Raw genomic sequence first — 15000 nt, 5'->3', positions numbered from 1 at the left:
GCTGCTGCTGCTGCTGCTGTGGAAGCGCGTCCCGCAGTCACTGTCGCCGCTGGTCGGAGGAGGGACGCATGTCAGCGGGGGAGCCGCTCAGAGAGGAACCGGAGTCAGGTGCAGCAGCAGCGGCCGCCGGCACATCCTGGTGGGAGGAGGAGCAGGAGGAGGAGGAGGACGGATGAGGATGCTGAGCAACGGGAGGAGGAGGAGGAGGAGGGATTCTACTTCCTTTTGGCACGCGCCGCCGTCATCGCCCCGCGGCTTTTGCAACGCTGCCATCTGCTGGACAAGTAAGAGTACTGGCGCCGTATATTGATGCCCTAAGATGAGACCAAGTAGAAGTATCAACGCACCACAATTGTGTAAAAAATTTTGGTTTTTGTGTCGCGCGCGTGTGTGTGTGTGTGTGTGTGTGTGTGTGTGTGTGTGTGTGTGTGTGTGTGTGTGTGCGTGTGTGTGCGCGCGCGCGACACAAACGGTACCATTGCACTACTACTACTACTACTACTACTACTACTACTACTACTGATGTCATATACTAAATTGTATAGTTCCATACTTTGCATCCCATTGCTGCACAAGTGTAGTTATAGGTGTGATATATGGAGTCTTTTCAATAAAACTTAAATTAAATAAAATGAAAGAGACAGACAGACAGACAGATAGACAGACAGACAGACAAATAGATAGACATACAGACAGACAAATAGACATATTGATAGATAGACAGACAGACATACAGACAACAAGACAGACAGACAGACAGATAGATAGACAGACAGACAGACAGACATACAGACAACAAGACAGACAGACAGACAGACAGACAGATAGTCTTACGAGTTCATATGAAAAGTGCATACGGGGTCTTTTGTCGACCTTTTTCATCACAGTTCAATGACTTGACACGCTCCGGTTTTACTTCTCCGACATGTGCACGTTCTCCAGAAATACGCCGCGCTCATTGGCCGTGTGGACGCAGGTCCCTCCCCCTCCCCCTCTCACTCTCCCCCTCGCCCCGCCCCCTCCCCGTCCGAGGGACAACAAAACAAGTTTGCGGACTGCTGGAAGAAGTTGGCCTTGAAGGACGTTCAGCCGCTGGGTCCCGAGGATGGGCTTGGTCCTCCGGTCGAGTCAGACCCCCGAGCACCGCTGAAAGAGCCCGCAGGATGTGACTCGCTGCCGCCCGAAGGGTTTTCTTTATTTTTAACCGCCGCGGCGAACTTTTATTAGCGCCGCTAGCTTTAGCAGCCCTGCAGAGTGGAGCGTGCCCGTGGAGGAAAAGGACAACTGCGTGCTGCGTTCACGGACCGTCGGAGAGGAGGAGGAAGTGGGGGGTGGGGGGGTGGGGGAGACAGGCTGCCAAAATGAAGTTCGCCCAGTTTTTGATGAAAAACGGCTCCGTTTTCGGCTCCCCGAAACAAGTGGAGCGCTTCTCCAAGTTCTGCCCTTCTCCCCTGTCCATGAAGCAGTTCCTGGACTTTGGTGAGTGCCCAGCCCCGCTAGGTTCGGTCGGTCTGTCGGTCATTGCCGGTCGTCTTTCATTCCCTCCCCTCCTCGTGCGACTTGACAGGCATGTGAAGCAGTCACGGCGTTTGTTTACGGTGACAGCTGACTTCAAGGCCTGACCCAGTAACAATAAAGATGCGACGTTCAAACGCAACTAGCGAGGTGGTTTCTGACACCTTTTTAAAGTGATTATGGTGAGAAAAAAAGAGGAACTTTTCTCTGCTTGTTTTCTTGTGAGAAGTGGCCCAGAAACGCTGAGTTGGCTGCGTTCTGTCAAAAATCACTTCACTGTTGCACGTCCACCGACTTGTCTTTCAGAATGGAGGTCAAAGTTGAGTGCTTGGTTATGCATTTCTCCCCTCTCTGCTCTCTGCTCCCCCCCCCCCCCCCCCCCCCCCCCCCGTGACCGCAGGCTCGGCCAACGCGTGCGAGAAGACCTCGTTCGTCTTCCTCAGACAGGAGCTTCCCGTCCGGCTGGCCAACATCATGAAGGAGATCGACTTCCTCCCGGACAAACTGCTGAGCACCCCGTCCCTCAAGCTGCTGACCAGCTGGTAGGACGTGAAGGAGAGCATCTCCTCCTCCTCCTCCTCCTCTTTCTTACAGAGGATGGACGTCTGCAGTGTAAACAGCAAGATGGAGCAAGAAGAAGAAGAAAAAGCAAACACATGCATGCCTTCTTTCAGGTTCTTCCAGCTCCATGCCACCATAGGTCCATCTCTCTCTCTCTCCCTCTCTCTCTCTCTCTCTCGCTCTCTCTCTCTCTCTCTCTTGCAATCTCTGCAGGTTCTGCAGAATGAAAACATGAAGCTTAAGCTCGCAGTGTAAATTTCATACTTTTGCATAAAATGGACGCACAGCATTTAGTTTTTACAAGAAAACAAGTTTCGATTCACCCTCCTCCCTCCTCCTCTTCCCTCCCCTCCCCTCCCCCACCTCCTCCCTCCTGCACTGTTTTGTACACTGCAGTCTGGAACACGCCTTATGATCTTTGTTTAAAGGAGACATACCCGCTGACGGGAGAGGTCTTCCACCTCTGCCTCCTCACATCCAACTTGTTGTTACTTAAGAGGCCTTAGATAAACCTATAGACGCCGCCACGTTGCCCTGTGAACGTGGCACCGGCGGCTTTAATTTATGGGCTGTACGTCAGCGACACTGTGAGCAAAGGTCACAGAGATTTTTTTTTTTGCGCGGTCCTGCAGTTTCAAGGTGCAGTAATTGTACACATGAGGGCTGTAAAAATGTTCTGTCCTGTGTCCTGTGTGTGACCTCGGCTGGCTGCAGGTGATGCAGGTGCATCAGCACCGTCAAGGTTCCTTGTTCCTGGTGCTTTCAAGGAACAATCAGGCAGCGACCCCGTTTAGAGAAAAAGTCCAATCTTTACAATTTTGTATTTTATTTGACTTTTACCATCTCTCTGAAAGTCTGAGCTTAGGAAAAAAAAACAAAACAAAAAAAAAAACTGCCCCTCGTGACATCACAAGTGGCATAAAGCACCACACATACACACTTGGTGTTGGCTCCACCCTCTGACTCCTTGACCTCATTTCCCAAAGGTCCAAGCCAAGTGGTGGGAGGCTTCAAACACAGGGCTAAGTGGAGCTTAAGGATAATTCGTAATAATTCACCGCAGCGTGTTTGTGTTAACAATTAAGGTCAGCGTCCTCCCACCCCCCCGCCCCACCTCATTGACTCCACGCCAACCGTCCATATTTGGTCACGATCCCGCTGCTGCACAGCTGTTTGGAATACCGGCGCTCCGAGTCCATCTGTCACTCGTCCACCACACAGGAGAGAGAGAGAGAGAGAGGCCAGGAGACATACCTCCGTGTATCTCCTGGCCTGTACTCTGTGGCAGGACTATGAGTCTATTTGAAGGCGTGACATCTGTTTCCCCCGCCGGGCCCAGCGTGTGAAGGCCGGACGCTTGCCGAGGGACCCGCACGAACTCTCACCCACTTTTTATTTTTCCGACCGAGATAGCGGCTCGATGAGCTCAGCGCCTCCATCTGATCCGCTGACATTATTCAATTACACCTGATTTTTTTTTTGTAGTTTTTGTTGCTGGGGTGGGGGGGGGGGGGGACTCCAACAACAACACATGGATGCAAACTTGGAACGATGACGAATCTCAAAGATTATCAGGATTTGAAATGATTGAATGAGTCTTTCCGAGGTTGGCCTCAATTTTTTTTCTCCTCATTTTCACATCCATCTTGAAAAGTGCTGATCTGAAGCGGCACGATCGGACCAATCAGCATCCTTTTAAGGAGAAAGAGAGACAGCCAGGGTTTAGCTGGGGGAACGAGGAAGGTGCTGCTAGCTTGTAAACTAGTTCAATTATTACCCCACACACCCACCCCCACCCCCCGTTCCCTCACCTGTTCTCTCAGGTGGAGGTGGTGAAATCCTAAATTTAAGATAAAAAAAAATTAAATCTCTTAAATGGTGAAATAAATGCAACAGATTTAAGAATTTTTTTTTGAAGTCTGATTTGAGTTGAGCCGACTGAGTTCGAAGGCGTCTCATTTCTCTCTCCTCTGTCCTGCAGGTACTCACAGAGTCTGTCGGAGCTGGTGGAATTTCTGGAGAAAGACCCGGACAACCGGGACGTCCTGACAGGGTGAGTCCAGGGTGGCCGCACAAAACCACCTCTTCAAACAGCTGAGACACTTCTCTTCTAACCAGCCCGTTTCTGGCTCCTGGTCTGTGTTGGGAACATGTGTCAGCCAATCAGCTGCATCCATTCACCTTCAGGGCTCTTGATGTTCTTCAATCAGCTGACATTTCACAAATTGCAATTTTGAATTATCGCAGATTAGCATGTTAGCGTTAGCTTTAATCCGTTCTGCGGTTCTGCTCTTGTTTGAAGAGGCTCCAGTCATCATCAGGTCAAGTCATTATTGATCAATGTTTTCATTTTACTGCAGAGAGAAGGGAAAAAAATGAAGTTGTGTTGAACAGTCGTAACCTGGACTCGTTCTCTGCTCCTTCTCCTCCCCACTCCTCCTCCACCCCTTCCTCCTCCCCCTCCAGCTTCACCCAGACACTGGTGAACATCCGCAACAGGCACAACAACGTGGTGCCCACCATGGCGCAGGGCGTGGTGGAGTACAAGGAGGCCTTCTGCGTGGACTCGGTGGTCAACCAGCACGTCCAGTACTTCCTGGACCGCTTCTACATGAGCCGCATCTCCATACGCATGCTCATCAACCAGCACAGTCAGTCCGCTAGCTAGCTAACCATTGCGCTTGGCTAAGAGCTAAGATTAGATACTTGGGTAAAGTTTAAAATCAAGATTAGTTACTCAATGAATTATTTATTTTAACTAAAAACTTTTTTATCTGTTTTCATGTTGTGTTTAAAAAAAACATTCAGGGCTTTACCTGCAGTACCTTCTTTATCCACCGGGGTTGAGCGGGGAAATCGCTGAAACAGAAGTAACACAAACGCTCAGCAGTCATTCGATGATTCATTATAACAAACCTAGAGATAAAACATGGCTTGCAGCCCTGCAGCTTGACGAGATGTAAACCAGGTGGCGCTGCTGCTGCTGCGTGGGGGCCTTTTTTTCTGCTGACACAAGCACAAACTTGTGCAAAGTCAGAAAAAAATCCACCTTCCAGGCAAAGTGCATGCAGGGAAATGTCAACATGCTGCACAGAGCGCCGGGGTGCTATCGCAACTTTTGTGTTGCTGCCGCCGCTCTTGTGCAACAACTGTCGTACGTCATGATAAAGTATGTGTGTACAGAGTGTGTACACATACACACACTCCCTCACTCATTCCCTCACTCTCTCTCTCCCTCCTTGCAGCGTTGATATTCGACGGCAGCGTGAACCCTGCACACCCCAAGCACATCGGCGGCATCGACCCCAGCTGTGACGTGGTGTCAGTGGTCAGAGGTCAGGAGAGAGAGAGAGAGAGAGAGAGAGAGAGAGAGAGAGAGAGAGAGAGAGAGAGAGAGAGAGAGAGAGAGAGAGAGAGAGAGAGAGAGAGAGAGAGAGAGAGAGAGAGAGCATACACACACACACACACACACACACACACGCCCAGAATCCCTGCTCTGACCTGCTTCCCTCTGCAGATGCCTATGAGACGTCCCAGATGCTGTGTGAGCAGTACTACCTGACCTCCCCCGAGGTGGAGGTCACGCAGGTCAACTGTGAGTCTCCCTCCCTCCCTCCTTCTCCCTCCGACTCCGCCCCTTCTCCCCTCGCCAAATTTAGCCCACGGGCCGGAGTTTGACCCCGATGTTCGAAGCCCCCATCTTGTTTTATTTTTTTTTTCCTTCCTTACTTGCGGGAGGTATAATAGCAGAACTTCCAGGTTTGATTTTTTTTTTTTAGGAGCAGGCTGCAAACACAGGGCTAACAGTCTGCTGAGGTTTTGTTGTTTTTTCCCCCCTTCTGTCCTCAGCCAAGAGCGCCGAGCTGCCGGTGCACATGGTCTACGTGCCGTCCCACCTCTACCACATGCTCTTCGAGCTCTTCAAGGTGAGAGAAAAGCACGTCGCCCTCTAGCTGCCCTCAGCGGCACTGACCTGATGCCTCCCCCTCACCCCCCATCCCCTATCAGAACGCCATGAGGGCGACGGTGGAGACCCACGAGGCCAGTCTCACCCTGCCGCCCGTCAAAGTGCGAGTGTCCCTGGGCAGCGAGGACCTGACCATCAAGGTGGCCGTCTCACCTTCTTCTGTCCGTCCTCGGAGCCGTTGACCTTGACCTTGCCCTTGACCTTCTTCTTCTTCCTCCTCATCCTCCAGATGTCTGACCGTGGGGGCGGAGTCCCCCTGAGAAAGATCGAGCGTCTCTTCAGCTACATGTACTCCACCGCGCCCAGTCCCGTCCACGGAGACAACTCCCGCAACGCCCCCCTGGTGAGTGAGGGAGCGAGCGAGCATGGGAGGGAGTGAGCAAGCAAGGGAGGGAGTGAGCAAGCAAGGGAGGGAGTGAGCGAGTTAGTGTGGTTGTTGAATAGCCAATTACACGGTGTGAACGCAGCCAGGGAACATTTACTCTGATTAAACTGTAACCAGACTTTACAGCTTCAACTCTGTTTGTTTTGTGTTTTTCCCTCATCCTGAACTCCTCCTATAACTCCTCCTTCTCCTCCTCCTCCTGCTGCTCCTCCTATAACTCCTCCTCCTCCTGCTGCTGCTCCTCCTATAACTCCTCCTCCTCCTGCTTCTGCTCCTCCTATAACTCCTCCTGCTGCTGCTCCTCCTATAACTCCTCCTGCTGCTCCTCCTGCTCCTCGTCTTCCACCTCTGCCTCCTGCTGCTTGTGCTTTACATTTTCCTCCTCCTCCTCCCTCCCTTCCCTCTACCTCCTCCTCCTCATCTTCCTCCCCCTTCAACTCCTCCTCATCTTTCTCCCCCTTCAACTCCTCCTCGTCCTCCTCCCCCTTGTCTTCTTCCTCTTCTCCTCATCTTCCTCTATCCCCCCTCCAACTCCTCTTCCTTCTCCTCCTTCTCCAACTCCTCCTCCTCCTCCTCCTCCAGGCTGGTTTCGGTTACGGTCTGCCCATCTCCCGCCTCTACGCCAAGTACTTCCAGGGAGACCTGCAGCTCTACTCCATGGAGGGCTACGGCACCTCAGCCGTCATTTACTTGAAGGTGAGAGCCGTTAAACAAAAAAAAAAGAAAAAACAAACACTGATCCAACCTGCTGACTCAAAGTGGACCAATGACATTTCTGAAAAATTGTTGCAGCTAAACCAGGCATGGGCAAACTACGGCCCGGGGACCATATGTGGCCCGTTAAGCCGAAATTATATAAATTATATTAATAGTCAGTATGTCTTAAAATCACTGCATTTCATCCATTTTTTTCAGTGTTTTCAGAGTCATTTCAATAAAGAGCTGGATAGATAGATAGATAGATAGATAGATAGATGGATGGATACTTTATTCAGCTAAACACCGTGGGGCTTCAAAGACACTCATTTTGTGGAACTTTGCTTTGGTTCCAATAAACATGAAAGCTCATGTTTTCTACACATCCCATGATATATTTTTCCTCCTATGAGGTGGGTCACCAAAACACTCCATCCATCTGCTGCTGCTCCGGCCCCTCCGTCACATTTTAGAACCCATTGTGGCCCCACCAGTCAAAAAGTTTGCCCAGCCCAACTGGTAAAACACAGAAAACACTGAAAGATGGATAAAATCCAGCTATTTTATGATTTACTACTGATAATTTCTTCAAGTTGGGCGGGGCCGGATTAAAAACCTCAACGGACCCCCGGACCGATTATAGCAGCTGAAGTTCCCCTCTTCCCCACCGGCAGGCGCTGTCCTCGGAATCGGTGGAGAGACTTCCCGTGTTCAACAAGTCGGCGCTGCGTCACTACCAGACGTCCACGGAGGCCGACGACTGGTCCATGCCCAGCAAGGACCCCCGCAGGATGGGCAAGCAAGAGTGAAGCGGCCCTGGGGGTTGGGGGGGCGGAGCCAGTTTCAACAAACAACCCCCCACCCCCACCACCTTCTGTCCAGACAACTGACCAACTTCCCACTGACAACAGACACATTCATTTTGTGCGGCGACGCTGCGATGCCACCAACAAAACAGGCTCGTCGAGGAATTCTGTATTTTATTTTTATTTTTGAATGAATTGTGTTTTAGTAATAATAACTGCTGCTGATGCTAGATGACTTTAGCACGGCTACTGGTCATGACAGGTTTTTATGCTGGAACAAACACAGAAAAAGAAAGTGCTTCTGCTTTTTAAACTTACATTTACTAAAGACTACAACAACAACTGGTTCTGGTTTACAGGCAGTGAAAGAATCTGCTGCTGCTCCGCCCTCCTCTTTTCTCTCAGCGTCCGATCAAACATTTGGCTGCGTCTCATCTTAAACCATAAAGCAGCGTTTCAGACTTACAAACTCAAAGATGAAAGAGGACAACATTTAAAAACTCGCTCAGAACACGAACCGCTTGTTTGTTTGTGAGTCACGGAAAAACGTAACGTGCGCTTCCTCTTTTTTTTTTTTTTTTAAAAGGAGGATTCCAACTTTCACGCCTGTATTGTGCCTTAAACGACAAAATGACTTGTAAGATTTTTTTTTTTTTAATACTGTGCATTTGAACACAGCGTGTGCGCTTGGTGTGCTGTGGGTGAGATGTGTGTTGTTGCTACTGTTGTTGTTGTTTTGTGTAGCATTTCCTGACGTCCTCAATGCATCAATTTGCTGTAATTAATAATTAATTTGCGTTTTAACTGCAGACGATCAACATTTTAACCTCAACATTTACAATGATGGTAGTCATTTTATTGTAATCTATTGAAAGCTGTTTGCCGGCATACTGACGGTGCAGGAATCACTAAACATTTCAGCCAATCCCTGTCCATCGCTGTGCTGCGTGAACTCCACCCCTTTTTTCTGAGTGCTGCTGCAGACGTTGTGGTTCGCAACTAAACAGAACCGGCGAATGTAATGAAATTAAAAACTCCTCCTGCGGCTCCTCGGAACTTTGTCTCCTCCTTGAATTACTTTATTTAAATATATTTTTAAATTTACTATAAATTTTAAAATAATGTGTTGTTTTTTTTAACGTTTTCTTTGGATTTGTGCTTTTAATTTATCATTTTTATTTTATTTCAAATTCATTCGTTTTCAATCGTTCATTTTATTTTAAAAGTTATTATTATTATTATTATTATTATTATTGGAGAAATGAATGAAACCTTGCAGTCTGTTTGCTGCCTCTCTTATCTCCAGCAGAAGAAAGACACTCGGAGTTCGAGACACTCACAGTTCTCAAGGGTCCTCAAACGTTCATGCAAACCTCTGCTCGGCAGGCAGGTGTGCAAATGATCGTCTCAGACGGAAGATTCCAACATTTCTCAGCACTCAGAGGAAGCGCCCGCAACCCGCTGGAATAAACAAGCACTCGAGGCCACGAGGGGCCCGCTGGAGTGTTTGTGCTGCTAACAGAGGCCCCTCAGTGCAGCCTGAGGGTCCGACTCAGTCAGTCAGCGGTTCTCCAGGTTCCTGCAGCTCCTCTGGAGTGTTTGGGACCATTTGGGAAAACAACCACAAAAACAGACTAATGACACTTAAAAAAAAAACAATCACAAAATGTTCTCGGGAAGGTGACGGAGGTTCAAGTGTCCCGTCCAGCGTCTGGTCACCTCCGTCAATCAGCTCCTCCTCCTCCTCCTCCTCCTCCTCCTCCTCCTCTCTCCTCTCCAGCCCAGGACTCTCTGTCCGTCCTCCAGCTGAAGGGACTAAAGGTTCCGGTCAGTAGAGGGCGCCCTCGGGCTCCAGCAGCAGGTATCTCTTCAGGCGCGGTGGGAGGGGCAGCCCCGGCACGCCGCTGTGACAGCGCCCCCCCAGGCTGCTGCGGATGGAGCAGCGGCTCAGGTGCAGCAAGCTGCGGGGGGAGGCGGAGCAGACGGAGAAGAGCGACTCGTAGAAGTCGGCGTGACGCTGCGGAGCCACAACCAATGATGATTATTAGGGATGAACCAGTAGCAGTTTTTCACAGAAAGAGTACGAGTACGAATACTAGCATGTTTCAGTACTCACCCACACCGATACTGAGTACTTAATAAGTTTGTTATACATTATAGAATTACTGAGATGTTCTGTTATTTGAACAACATCTCTTCACAACTGGAAAGTTTCACTGCAGTACAAACACAACTTTCTCAAAATTGTCTCATACATTCACACACAACTGGTATCAGCACATATTTTACGTAAGTAAATGCTCTCCTCATTTAAGTATGAGGAGAGCATTCAACCCTTGTATTGGTACCGATACCCAATACTGGTATTGGTGTTGGTGCATCACTAATCTTACTACTACTACTCATAATAATAATAATAATAATAATGATAACAATGTTGAGATTATTCACACACACACACACACACACACACACACACGCGCACACACACACACACACACACACACACACACACACACACACACACACAGACTGTGAGTGAACCCCAGTGTGTGTGTGGTCGGGGCCCACCTGGTAGCAGTCGTCAGGGATGGCTGCTCTCCACTTCCTGGTTGGCTTCAGCCGCTCGTAGGAGTTGACCAGGATCTCCAGCACTGCTGGGTAGTCGTGGCAGGACTGCAGCACCTGCAGAGGTGGCAAAAGGTGTTCATTCACATTCTACAACTTATTGTTATGCTTTGTTTTATTATAGGTGTGTGTGTGTGTGTGTGTGTGTGTGTGTGTGTGTGTGTGTACCTTGTGGAACTGCGGCGGGTAGATCCTGGCTGCGTTGTGGTTGAGCAGCAGCTGGTAGCAGCGGTCGGGCAGCGCGGCCGGTCGCATGTCCGTCACCTTCAGCAGGTACTGGATGGGGGCGCAGCCGTTGATGTCCATGGCCCTGGCGTCGGCCCCGCCCTCCAGCAGCATCTGCATCAGCACGTGGTCGCCGTTCCAGGCCGCCTTGTGCAGGGCCGTCTTGTTGTCTTCCTCCTGGAGGTTGGGATCTGGAGAACAAGGACGAAAAATGAGAAAGTATTAAATAAAAATAACCTCATATATTTGATGTATGAAAATAGCACTACTATTACTACTAATAATAAATAATAATAATATAAAAATATGACAATTTTTTTGTCTAATATAAAATAATATAATTAATTTATTATTATTATTATTATTATTATTATTATTAATAATAATAATAATAATAATATTATTATTATTATTATTATGCAAATTATTATTATTATTATGCAAATTATTATTATTATTATTATTATTATTATTATTAATAATAATAATAATATTATTATTAATAATAATAATAATAATAATAATAATAATAATAATAATAATAATTTGCACCTTTTTACAGAACGAGTAGAGTACTCACCAATACCATTACAAATACTAAGTAATTAATAACTCTCTGTCGTAGTCTTAGTCTTTAACAAATTCATGACAAATTCATATAAATTTTTTGGTCATAATCCAAAAATAAGATAAAATAAATTCCTCTTAAACTCACTGGCGCCGTGGTCCAGCAGGAGGCGACAGACCAGGTGGTGGTTCTGGCTGTAGGTCTGCTCACGGGAGTCAAAGGTCCAGAAGGTGGCGCACATGAGCGGGGTCTCCTGCAGGGAGTTGAGGGCGTCCACCGAGGCTCTGTGGGCCAGGTAGAGAGCCGCCAGCTCTGGCACGCCGTGCCTGGCGGCCGTGTGGAGCGGCGTCTCCTCGCCGTTGTCCTGGTCCGCCTGGTTGACGTTGGCGCCTGCAGGGAGAGAAAAAAAGAAAAAGATCAGTCGGGTTCCTGTTGACAGAATTTTAGGATTTTAAAATATATAAAACATATTTAAGAAGCAGTAATGTGGGCTGTAGAAGGGATGATGGGCAGGGCCTGACCTCCTGACCTTTGAGGATGAGCTGCTTGGCGCAGTCCAGCGACTGGGCGGCGACGCAGTAGTGCAGCGGAGTGTGTCCACTCAGTGACAGGCTGTTGACCTTTGCCCCGTGGGCAAGCAGCAGCGCCACCAGCTGGCCGCTGGCCGCCGAGCACGCCACGTGCAGCGGCGTCTTGCCGTTGGGCCGGCGGTTGACAGCGGCGCCGGCCTGCAGCAGCACCAGCGCCACCTCCACGCTGTCCATCATGGCGCTCACATGGAGGGCCGACGCCCACGACGACTCCAGCTTGTAGCCCGGCAGCCAGTAACCTGCAGGGGGCAGAGGAGAGGTGGAGGAGGAGGAAGAAGGAAGGAAGAGGAGAGGGAAGAGGAAGAGGAGAAATAAGAAGAGGAAGAGGAGTGGAGTTGGACGAGGAGGAGGAGGAGAAGGAAGAGTAGGAGGAGGAAGAGCAGGAGCGGGAGGAAGAGGAGAAGAAGGAGGTGGAGGTTGAGGAAGAGGATGAGGACAGTGGGGAGAGGAGAAAGAGGAGGGGGGGGAGGAAGAGGAGGAAGACAAAAACAAGATTTTTTTTTCCTGGTGTTTAAAAGTTATTATTTAAATTATGCACTTAAAAGTTTGAAGAAACTCACACAAATCAGCGTTTGAAAGGCACAAAAAAACCCTGTGTTCATACCACCATCTAGTGGACAGCATTGAGTACTGCACTCCTGGCCACAGATTTCATAATTTGTTTTCATGTTTTTCCTCTCCATGCAAAATCCATTTTCAAAATTTCATGAAGACAATTGCGGACCAAACTTTGCAGCATGTCATTTTTTTCTGTGACTCCTCCCCCTCCCCCACCCCCTCCTTCACCTCCTCCCTCACCTTGTTTATAGGAGGCCAGCACCATGGCGGGATCCTCCACCTCCAGCACCGCGTCGACGTCTATCTCCCTGCGGCACAGGATCTCCTCAACCTGCCGGCCGTCATTAGCCTGCACGGCCTCCAGGAGGCGCTGCTTCAGCTGCCTGACGGCCGCTCGTCTGGAGCACGCCTCCTCCTCCTCCTCCATCTCCATGAACCTGCTGCCAGAGCCCAAACCCGAGCCTCGCTGCACCTGCAGTGCCTTCCACCAGGATCTGACCAAGCTGAGAGCAGAGAGTCCGAACCAGAGCAGCCAACACCGCAGGAGCTCCATGGACCATCGGAGCAGAGGGGGAGGGGCCACACGATACCAGAGAGGAGCAAATAGTTGGGTATAAATAGAACAAGTAGGAGGTTGGGGGGTCACATGGTAAAGGGGGTAAAATAGGCCATGTGCTTTCAAGATTTCAGAGTAAAGGAACTTTATGAACTTTATTGTTATCATTAAAACTGTCATAAATTGTTGGATGGCTGTTGAGATTTCAACTTTTTTTTTTCATTAATTTTTCCCTAAAAAGCTCAAATCTGAGTCGTCTTGACCCAGACAAAATATGAGCAAACCAATCATAGGAGAGAGAGAGGAGGAAAAAGGAGGAGCTGCACCTCCGTCAGCGGATTCGTCACAAATTCACAAAAATAAAAGCATATTACGTCAAATTTTAAAGTTGCAGCTCACATCTACCACAGCAAACCTACTCTTGTGAGTGAGCGTTACGTACTAGTGACGTAAAAAAAGAAACTGTGCTTCGTCGAGCCGGAAGCTGAAAGAGTTTCAACAGAGAAACACACAAGCAGAAGATGAAAACCAGCAAACCGTGGACTGTGACTGCGTGTTTTATTCAATAATAAATTTGCCCTTGAAAAAAATTTTAAAACGGCAAAAAAAAAGTAAAAGACAGAGGTGATTTTTCTTTAAAAAGGAAGAAAATCAACAGTTTTGTACATTTTTTTGTTGCAATCACCTTGGTTCCAGCCCTCCAATATATTCCACACTGCCGGCTATTTTTTTTTTCTCGCCTGCAGGGGGCGCTAAAATACCCCCCCCCCCTCCCCTCATTCAATCACATTCTTAAGCATCAGGAGCTAAAAACTTACACGCTTACATACTGAAAAACATAAAATGAGGTTGTTGTTTTTGTTTTTTTTTTAAATTAGGATTCTCACAGCGTATTGCTCTTCAGTATTATTATTATTATTATCATTATCATAATATTATTACTGGAAATATTATTATCATTAATGTTGATAACAGCACATACAAAAAAAGAGTCAAATTATTTCAGTCAGCTGACAAACTGGATAGCAGAGGGCGCCCGGGGTGGGTGGGGGGGTTCGGTGGGGCTGAGTACCTCAAAGGTGTACAAAATATACACAGCAGCACTACAGTCATATTAGTGGAGGAGAAGAAGAATGGGACAGCAGCTCATCGAAACCGCCGGATCTAAAGTCAACAAGCGCTTCTGGTTTTCATCAGGATTTGGCGAAAAAAAAAAAAAAAAAAAGGTCAAGGTCATCATACAATTCTGGATAAATCATAACTATCAGTAGTAGTAGTTTAATATCATCTGGTATCATCTGGTATAAGTCAATATTATAAACAGTAGCTTCATTAAATACAAGGAAATAATAAATACATAGCCCCGATGGATGGACGGATGGACAGATAGATGGACAGACGCCTGTATTGCTCGGAGGCAGTCCGCCGCACCTGGCAGGGAGGGGGCGTGTCCCACCATCACCAGGCCATGCCCCCTGGGGGGGAAGGAAGGAGAAGTTACACACAAAGGGGGCGTCTCTCTCAACCAGCGGAGGAGGAAAAAAAATCTATCGGGATGAATTTAAAATGCTTCCACTCTTACGTAACTGGTTTTAGTCGGTAAAATGAAAAATCGTTTTTCCTTTTTTTCTTTTTTTTTTATCGCAACGTCTAAACACACCTGGCAATAGATAAGAAAAGAGCTCGGGGCCGGGGGGGCGGAGCAAGAAGCAGCAGGGAGGAGTTCTGAACAAGTTCTACCCGTCTAGAGCTTCTAAAAGGCAGCAGCAGGGGGCTCGCGGAGGGAGAGAGGGATGATGGAGGGATGGAGGGATGGAGGATATAAAAACTTCAGCAGGAGGAGTCGAAGCATCGCTAAGAAGGTTTTCCGGCTGCGGTCGGTCGAAGCTGACCAGCCTGCTTCTGTCTTTTCCAGACAGTCTTTATTTTTTTGCACCTGCAGCGT

At 48.4% G+C, this 15000-nt stretch overlaps 3 protein-coding genes across 10 annotated transcripts in view; 1 reads left to right on the top strand and 2 right to left on the bottom strand.

The window, feature by feature from the left end:
* The first annotated feature begins 1024 nt into the window (after positions 1-1024).
* pdk4 (pyruvate dehydrogenase kinase, isozyme 4) lies at positions 1025-8986 on the top strand. Its single transcript, XM_076044071.1, has 11 exons — positions 1025-1479; positions 1916-2057; positions 4058-4129; positions 4543-4727; positions 5322-5411; positions 5594-5671; positions 5926-6002; positions 6085-6183; positions 6273-6386; positions 7011-7124; positions 7799-8986. Exons 1-11 carry the CDS (start codon positions 1362-1364, stop codon positions 7931-7933), a joined length of 1224 nt encoding a protein of 407 aa, XP_075900186.1. The 5' UTR covers positions 1025-1361; the 3' UTR covers positions 7934-8986.
* A 204-nt stretch (positions 8987-9190) lies between these two features.
* asb4 (ankyrin repeat and SOCS box containing 4) lies at positions 9191-13383 on the bottom strand. Its single transcript, XM_076044049.1, has 6 exons — positions 12740-13383; positions 11881-12180; positions 11499-11741; positions 10727-10974; positions 10502-10615; positions 9191-9947 (listed from the first exon to the last, which is right to left on the bottom strand). The coding sequence occupies exons 1-6, from the start codon at positions 13233-13235 to the stop codon at positions 9759-9761; spliced, it is 1590 nt and encodes a 529-aa protein (XP_075900164.1). The 5' UTR covers positions 13236-13383; the 3' UTR covers positions 9191-9758.
* Positions 13384-13596: 213 nt separating this feature from the next.
* Positions 13597-15000, bottom strand: part of ppp1r9a (protein phosphatase 1, regulatory subunit 9A) — a 34624-nt gene continuing 33220 nt past the window's right edge. For all 8 annotated transcript variants that reach the window (XM_076044394.1, XM_076044395.1, XM_076044396.1 and 5 more), the window contains one exon: positions 13597-15000. This exon is cut by the window's right edge and continues 874 nt beyond it. The gene's annotated coding sequence lies outside the window, so the exon portion shown is untranslated.

The sequence above is a fragment of the Nelusetta ayraudi genome, unplaced genomic scaffold (assembly GCF_046127955.1).
Source record: "Nelusetta ayraudi isolate G7.1 ecotype Tasmania unplaced genomic scaffold, CSIRO-AGI_Nayr_v1 ptg000079l, whole genome shotgun sequence".
NCBI classification, from domain to species: domain Eukaryota; kingdom Metazoa; phylum Chordata; class Actinopteri; order Tetraodontiformes; family Monacanthidae; genus Nelusetta; species Nelusetta ayraudi.
Note: the sequence above shows the minus strand (reverse complement) of the source record. Positions and strands in the feature narration are given on the sequence as shown.

Coding starts and splice junctions, on each gene's coding strand:
- pdk4 (XM_076044071.1), top strand. CDS start 1,362: ATGAAGTTCGCCCAGTTTTTGATGAAAAACGGCTCCGTTTTCGGCTCC. Junction 4,728..5,321: donor CATGCTCATCAACCAGCACA/GTCAGTCCGCTA, acceptor CCCTCCTTGCAG/CGTTGATATTCGACGGCAGC. Junction 5,672..5,925: donor GGAGGTCACGCAGGTCAACT/GTGAGTCTCCCT, acceptor TTCTGTCCTCAG/CCAAGAGCGCCGAGCTGCCG.
- asb4 (XM_076044049.1), bottom strand. CDS start 13,235: ATGACAGTTTTAATGATAACAATAAAGTTCATAAAGTTCCTTTACTCT. Junction 11,742..11,880: donor CAAGCAGCTCATCCTCAAAG/GTCAGGAGGTCA, acceptor CTCTCCCTGCAG/GCGCCAACGTCAACCAGGCG. Junction 10,975..11,498: donor CCTGCTGGACCACGGCGCCA/GTGAGTTTAAGA, acceptor CTTGTTCTCCAG/ATCCCAACCTCCAGGAGGAA.